Source organism: Hyperolius riggenbachi, chromosome 3, assembly GCF_040937935.1.
Source record: "Hyperolius riggenbachi isolate aHypRig1 chromosome 3, aHypRig1.pri, whole genome shotgun sequence".
NCBI lineage: Eukaryota > Metazoa > Chordata > Amphibia > Anura > Hyperoliidae > Hyperolius > Hyperolius riggenbachi.
In genome coordinates this window covers 85,153,073-85,161,407 of record NC_090648.1, presented here as the reverse complement: position 1 = coordinate 85,161,407, position 8,335 = coordinate 85,153,073, and the positions used below count along the sequence as shown (strand labels likewise).

Genomic DNA, 8,335 nt, shown 5'->3' with positions numbered 1-8,335 from the left:
TACAAAAGGTTACACCTAAAAACGTTACTTCTTAAAGCGGACCTGAACTCAGAGCTTCCTCTCTGCTCTAAAAGATAAGCAATTGCATAGTAACATTAAAAGAAAAACATTTGTTACAGCTGACAAAAAATCCTGCAATGACTCTGCAGTGTGTCTACTTCCTGCTTTAATAGAAACAGACAAAGGGTTAACATCCTGTGTTTACAAATTAGCTGCTCTACCGAGGCAGCCAGCTGACAGATCAAATTACTCTTGCTAAATATATAAATAAATAAAGTGAATTACACTTGCTAAATACATACAGGGTGCATTTCTCTGTTTTACTTCTGTCCTGTGAAAGAGTTCAGGTCCACTTTAAGGAACGGTACATTCATACAGCCACTTTTCCACCTACTTTGTATCACCAATGGCGTAACTATAGTCCCTACGGCCACTGCAGTGGCCGGAGAGCTGGGAGGGGGCCTGGAGGCAGTCCTAACCTAATATCATTATCCAGAATGCACAGTGGAAGCCTAATTATACATTACCTGCTCCCAGCGATAGCTTCTCCTTCACTTCCTGGCTGGTTAGTTAGCAAGTGCCGTGTAGCCAGCCAATCACCATGCAGCTTCAGTCCCCACACAGTGATTTGCTGGCTGCACGGCACTCAGGGCAGCCATCGGGGGGGGGGATAACTGACACTGCAGTCAGGGGCCCAGGGCTTCTGGGGGCCCTGGGCCCCCCAAAGTGCTGGAAGGGCCGCATGTGCTGTTTGCGGGCCTGTGGCTCACTAACCAGCACATCACTTTCCAGCACTGAGAGAAGAGTGACATCAGCGCTTGAACGTGGGGACCAGATGAGTGAGCCCGCTACAAAGGACTTTCTATACTGGAGCACCACCTATATCTGGCTACAGGTTACCTATACTGGGCCACCACCTATACCTAGCAACATATGCTGGGGCACCACCTATACCTGGCTACCTATACTGGGGCACCACCTATACTTGTATACCTTTACTGAGGGCACCACCTGTACCTGGCTACCTATACTGGGGCACCAGCTATACTTGGCTACTTATACTGGGGCACCTGTAGCTTACTACCTATACTGGAGGCACATTTACCTGGCTAACCTATACTGGTGCACCACCCATACCAGGCTACCTATACTGGGGGCAACTATACCAGGCTACCTATACCGGGGCACCACCAGTAGTTGAATACCTATACTAGGGCACCTGTATCTTGTTGGCCTACACTGGGGCACCAGCTATGCCATGTTACCTATACTGGGGCACCAGCTATACCAGGCTACCTATACTGGGGGCATCTACACCAGGCTACCTATACTGGGGCACCACCTATAGCTGGCCACTTATACTGGGGGAACCTATACCTGGCTACCTATGCTGGGGTCACCTGTACCTGGATACCTATGCTGGGGGCACCTATATCTGGCTAGGGCAGGGGGACGAGCTGAGACAGAAGGGGACAAGAGGTAACAAAGGGGGATAAAAGAGGCACAGGGGGAACAGAGGCAGACAAAAGAGGCACAGGGAGAAAAGAGATGAGACGGGAACATGAGGTCACACAGAGGGACACAAAAGAGGCACAAACTGAGGTGAGACAGAGGGGGACAAAAGAGGCACAGGGAGAAAAGAGGGGGACAAAAGAAAATGGATAAAGGATAACAACAGACCTACAAGTCCCTATCTCATTTGTTAACCGGGGACAGTGCCATGAAGCCTAAGGCCAGCCCTGCTCACAATGGTTTTAAACGATACATAACGTTAGTTGTAGGCAGGCCCACTTACACAGGAGAAATGACCTCAGGTCAAAAGCTAATAGTCATAATCTTTTACATATAGAATGAGAACAACTGTGCAGTGATTTCACATTGATAGAGAATTAATTGCAACAACTGGGATCCCCACAAGATCAGACTCATGCATACAACATCAGCACACAAAGGGAAAGTATCTATCCAGACAAAAATAAGTATTCAAACCTCCTTAAGTCCAGTAAACAAAAGTTTATTAAGGAAACATATCCCAATCAGTCCCATAAAACATGTAAATAGATGATAAAAATTAGGGGGGGGGGGGGGGAGTATTTTACTACATCCACAAGTATATAGTCAAACATATAATGCACCCTGTATAGTTGGGGCAAAGAAAGACCACCTGACACTGACACCCCTATAGCCAGAAATGATAAGTACCCCTGATGTGACTGAGAGGGAGTCACATTCCCTCTTAAATATTCTGCCAAACCGCCGCAATTCACTCCACCTTCACCTTTCAGTGGGCATGTGCGTGGCCAGTGAAGATGTGCTCTGTGACGTCATGTGCGTGACCAGTGACAATGTGCGAGGTGACGCCATGTGCGTGGCCACGCAAATGCCCGAAGTATTTTACTACATCCACAAGTATATAGGCAAACATATAATACATCCTGTATAGTTTGGGCAAAGAAAGACCACCTGACACTGACACCCCTACAGCCAGAAATGATAAGTACCTCTGACCATAATTTGTATAATGCTGGCTAGAGATAGTCAAAAAGCAGTGCATGCCCTGAAAATAAACATCTGATCCAGCTAGAAATAGAGGCAAGAGATCTTACTCAACGACCAGCGTGATGTGGTGTGGAGGGTATGTTGCACCCCCGTGCCCCTCACGTGTTCCATGACTCCTCATCACTTCTCCAGTGGTGACCAAGAGGAAATCACGTTGCCTCTTAAGTAGTCTGCCAAACTGCCGCAATTCACTCCACTTCTGCATTTCGCTGGGCATTTGCGTGGCCACGCACATGACGTCACCACGTCACTGGTCACGCACATGCCCACCGAAAGGTGAAGGTGGAGTGAATTGCAGCGGTTTGGCAGAATATTTAAGAGGAAATGTGATTCCCTCTCAGTCACATCAGGGGTACTTATCTTTTCTGGCTGTAGTGGTGTCAGTGTCAGGTAATTTTCTTTGCTCAAACTATACCAGATACATTTGCATAATTTATATGTCATTATACTTGTGGATGTAGTGGAATACTCCCCCCCCCCCCCCCCCCCATGCATTTTTATCATATTTTTAAATGTTTTTATTGGTCTGATTGGGATATATTCCCTTAAAGAGACACTGAAGCGAAAAAAATATATGATATAATGAATTGGTTGTGTACTATGAATAATTACTGGAAGATTAGCAGCAAAGAAAATATTCTCATATTTTTATTTTCAGGTATATAGTGTTTTTTCTAACATTGCATCACTCTATAATATGTGCAGATTACACAACACTCAGCATTCAAAATGAGTCTTTCAGAGCAGTCTGTGAAGTAATGAACTCTTCTCTAGCAGAGGAAAAGTAAACAGTTCAATTACAGTTGAGATAATAAAAGTCAGATAACAGCCCTCTCCACGACTAATGCTGGGAATACACGGTTCGTTTTTGCCTTCGTTTAAACCTTCGTTTCGATTGTGCCTTTTGTCCTTTTCGATCCCGAAATAATCGGTCATACGGTTAATATCACCACCCACGGTTTCGTTTTTTTTTCCGATTCTGATGGTTTCGTTTTTCCAATGATCGAAGGCTGCAAAGAAACGAAACGAAAATCCCTTTTTACAGGGACGGACTAGCATAAACGAATATATAATCGATCTGAACAGCCATTAAGCCTACCAATGGCTCGATTAGATGGATAAAGAGAGATAATATCAAACATGTTCGATCACTAGTCGTTCGTTTTTGGGGTCTATTAATCGAAACTATAATGAGATTATGACTATTTTCACATACGTTTTCAACACTCGATTCGTTTACCGAACGAATCGAAGGTTTAAACGAAGGCAAAAACGAACCGTGTATTCCCAGCATAAGTTAGTCGGAGAGCTTAATAGCTTTTTTGCATAGAGATAACAACTGGAGTTTCTCAACTCTTCCTGTACTGGAAACAATTAGACTGATGTATCTGATCTTAATGTTTTTTTTCTTAGCTGTACAACACATACAAATCATAATATCATAATTTTTTTTTCGCTTCAGTGTCTCTTTAATAAACTTTTGTTTACTGGACTTAATAAGGTTTGAATACTTTATTATTGCCTAGATGGATACTTTTTCTTTGTGTGCTGATGATGAATTTGTCCATGACAATCACCCCTGTATGGGGTATGCTGCTTTCTTTTCATCTTTTCATGCATACAACATATCTGGAAATGTATTCCAACCAGCCACCGTTCTCTGCAGAACAAGCACAGATATTATGACGCTGAACAGGGATAGGCTGTAAATTGGAAATTGTCCTATTAGGCACCGAGGATCACCATGCAAAATGATGAAGGAAAGAATGTCCTGAGGGCCTGCTCATTCAATATATGGCCAGTGTTACACTGCTGTGATCGGCAGTACAGTTAGGTGTTCATCTATCTGTCAAGGTTGAAGCATGAAGAAGATAGACACGTTCTTAGATAATTAGCATTCTCTGGGCTACTACCATGCATGAACAACAAAGTTCTAATAATGGTGAGTACATTGGTTTCTCTCCCGAAGATCTGTGCAATCCAGTGCAAGATCAATATCTAGAGCAAGAGGCTGGTCTCCCCACACAGTCTGTTCTTCATGCCTACAAGTCTACAAGCGGCTGACTTCACTGCGGTCAGAGCTCTGGAAGTCTCTGGGGTCCCATCGAATTGGTTTGCCTCCTCGTACACGAGCCACTCTCACCACGATGCTGCCGAGACGGCGGAGCACAGCGCGCCGTAGGAGGATGTACACCCAGGGGTCCAAGATTTGGTTGCAGGAAGCAAGGCGCACGGTGAAGAGCAGCCAGTTGGGTCGGGGGAGAGGGACACCAGCCTGTAACATCACCACGGAGACCTGCAGTATAAAAGACAATAAAAGATTGTTAGAGAAACACATATTATAAAGCTTCATATCCTAGATTGTAGGCTAGATTGGGCAGGGGCTCTTGTGTTTGTATGTGTAGTTTGTAAAGGAGATTGTCTGTTTGTATTTATATTTTATTTATTTTTATTTAAATGTTAAGTGGCCAGTTACTTACCTGGGGCTCCTTCCAGCCCCCTGAAGTCCTCCTGGTCCCTCACGGTCATTCTGTGTCTTGGAGCAACGTGGAATGACGGTGATGGAACTGGAGAACTTCAGGGAGCTCGAAGAAGCCCGAGGTAAGTAACTGGCCACATCACATTTCAATGAATATTCCCTTTAAAGGACACCTGAAGTCAGTGGTGCTGCTAAGGTGCTTGTGGCCCTAGCAGCATGGAAGGCCCCTGCTTTGGGTAAGGCCCCAAGAGAGATATGGAGGCTGACATATGTATTGCATTTTAAACAATGCACATTGCTCGTCTGTCCTGCTGGTCCACTGCCTTTAAAGAGTACCTGAGGTGGATTGTTTGTAGATTATAGGACACAGAGGCATGTTCTCTGCCCAATGACATGCCTCTGTGTCCTTCTGGTGCCGCTTTTCAGTCCCCACTAGGCTCTGCTGTCCCACCAAAACTAGCGACAATTTGATTGTCGCTAGCCTCCTTTTTCCCCTTCCAGCCAACAATCACTTTGTTCCCCACGCCTTTATCAGTTCGCTCCCCTGCCTCCACCACATCACTCCCCCCGACTTCATCACCTTGTTTCCTCCAATCAGCAAACAAAGCTGTGACCCAGGAAGTACTTCCAAGTCCCGACCATCTTGGATTTCCTCCGCCGGTGATAGGACGTTACAATGGCTGTGGAGGATGAACTGGGCCATGGAGATCGGCGTGGAAAGGTGCAGATGCATCCGGGAGGCGGCGTGAAGCAGGTAGTATTTTGTTTTTATTATTTTAATGCCGCCTCGGGTTCTCTTTAAAGGTGCCCACCAGTGATACAAAGTTTTTTGTCCAATCTTGCCATTGCTATGAAATATGAAGGAGTACCAATAATATCCATTCAAAGCCTATTCACTCAGTTTATCCTTCTACTGCATAGATTTGGTATTCTGGACATAAAAGATTGGATCCTAAGTGGCCACCATAAAAAACAGATGGTGAGACAGACCTGCGGCCGCCGCAGAGATACGTAGAGGGGGCAGCTTTCTTGTGCAGACTGGCTGCAACTGACAGAACTTACAGGACCCGGTACTGGAGCTAGAGAAGAGTGAGGATGGCGGCGTGGGAGCGATCCGCGGGTATGGGGCTGGAGGAAGCCTCAGGTATGTAGAAAACTTTTTTGTATTACGTATCTGGTTTCCTTTAACAACATTATTTCCTAAACTGCAGTATAGTAAAGCAACCACAAAATGTCACTGTCTGTAATGTAAGACAATGATCTCTATGGTATTGTGATTTCCTGTATTCTCTCTGTGTTCCTCTCTGTTCTAAGTAAGCTGCATTACCTGATGGTGGTGCGTGATATTTCTCTGCATGTTTTTCTTCAATAAAAGAGTTCTAACTTTTTTATACTGGGTGCCTATCTGCATGTACAGAACACTTTGCTCTATCATAAAGACCATCAGTGCATCGACATGGAAGTTTCTGGACTGGAACAAATAATATGGAAATCAAGACAGGCAGAGTGTAAACATTGTGTCAGGAGAGATTGCTGTGAATAAGAACTGAAAAGAAATCACATGAAACAGAGAAAAACTCTATGATAAACTTTTCCAGTCCTACAGCAGAGCTAGGGAGAGTTCACTGTGGGAGGTCCATCAATTATGTCTCACAGCACAAGCAAGCAACACTGGACGTGCGTACGAACTTGGCACTGATAGCTCATGTCTGTCGGTTTGTGTGCTGGAGCTGCCTGAGATCAGCAAGGCAGCCAGTATCATCAGAAGCTAACAATTCATTTTATTCTCCAGAGTTCCTATGTAACTAATGCTGCAAGCTATTCCCTCCCCGAAACCTAGAATTACCCCTGAGATGAAGACACCCACATCCACACGCACACAATACTGCAGGTCAGAGCTCCCCCTAACTGGGACAGACTGTTTAGAGGTTCTCTGAGAAAAACCAGGATGGTAGTATCATAAAATAGTGTGGGACGCAGCCAGCAAACAACTTCAAAGAAATTCTCTAAAGCGACCCAAGCACTGTTTTTTATTTTATTTATATAAATCTCCCCATAAGGGATGTTCGTAGCGGTGTGTACTGTTGGGGCTGCGAGGGCTGAGGGAACCATCACCATTTACCTATGGTTTGCTTTTCCTCTGGCCCTGGCCTGTATGGCATTCATCTCATCTGGAGGATTTTGAAGCTTCAGGAGGTCTCTCTCATGTGCACGTACCGCAAAGCATGCCGGAGATGTAGTGGATGTAAGGATATCCAGCATGCATTGCAGTGCCCACATGTGAGACACAGCTGGGAGCTTTAAAATTTTCCAAATGTTGCCGGTCAGGTAGAGAAGATGGCAAATGCTGTACGGTCTGGGAGCCAGAGGAGCTGCACCCTGTAGATAAGTAATGATGCTTTCCCTCCGTCCTCCTCCGGGTGGTGCTGTATCCCTATAGTGAGATCGCCGTCTGTCGTCATGGCGGCCAACATCAGGATCCTCCAGGAGGTGAGTGAAAACGCCTGCTGCGTGCATTGCTTTGCATAGACCTCTTGCCAGCTACCACGAGTCACGCTCGGGATAACCGCTCCTGGCTTGTTTTTTCCACCCCGAGCTGGACTTATGATTACCGCTAAGGAGGTTTATGCAGGTGGAGTCTTTCTTGTAAAGTACTAACAGCTAGTGCTCTTCAGATTAGACACAGGGATTAGAGATAATCATGTAACGATCGGTGTAACACAGAGAGGGTCTGATTACCGGTGAACTGCAGTATCACCGAGAATACAGAATATACCTGATTATTGGTGATCTGCAGTATCATCGATAATCAGATATATCTACTAACCTCTGGACACCTGAGATAACAAGTGAGTGTTAGATGCAACAGTATACTTTGAGTACTGCACAGAAGTATGTTCCTTCCGATGGCCTAGACTCTCCCGGGGGAGGAGCTAGGCTGAGAGTAGGAAGGACAGAGCGTGAGTGACACCACTGAGAGGGTGTCACTAACAGGTCTGGGAACTGCCTCTAACAGTAAGGCCAGTTCTCGAGGTCGGGCAAGCCAGGTCGTTAACACACAGACAGATAAAGTACAGATTCAGGAGACAGATACGGAATCCAATTAACAGGCAGAGTATGGCAACGGAATATCAGAATAGCAAGGTAAAGAATCAGGAGGCAAATACAGAGTCCAGGAACGAGCAGAGTTTGGCAACAGGATATCAGAAATAGCAAGGTACAGAATCAGAGTTCAGAGGAATAGTCAGGCAGGCAGAAGATCATAACAAATAATACAGTTCAATATTCCTAATGCTA

The 8,335-nt window shown here is 45.3% G+C and overlaps 1 protein-coding gene across 1 annotated transcript in view; it reads right to left on the bottom strand.

Moving 5' to 3' along the window:
* Positions 1-4,085: 4,085 nt before the first annotated feature.
* LOC137561030 (prostaglandin E2 receptor EP1 subtype-like) overlaps positions 4,086-8,335 on the bottom strand; it is a 47,839-nt gene continuing 43,589 nt past the window's right edge. The window contains exon 3 of the mRNA XM_068272247.1: positions 4,086-4,855. Coding sequence (XP_068128348.1) covers positions 4,610-4,855 — 246 coding nt within the window. The 3' untranslated portion in view covers positions 4,086-4,609. The remainder of the gene's footprint in view (positions 4,856-8,335) is intronic.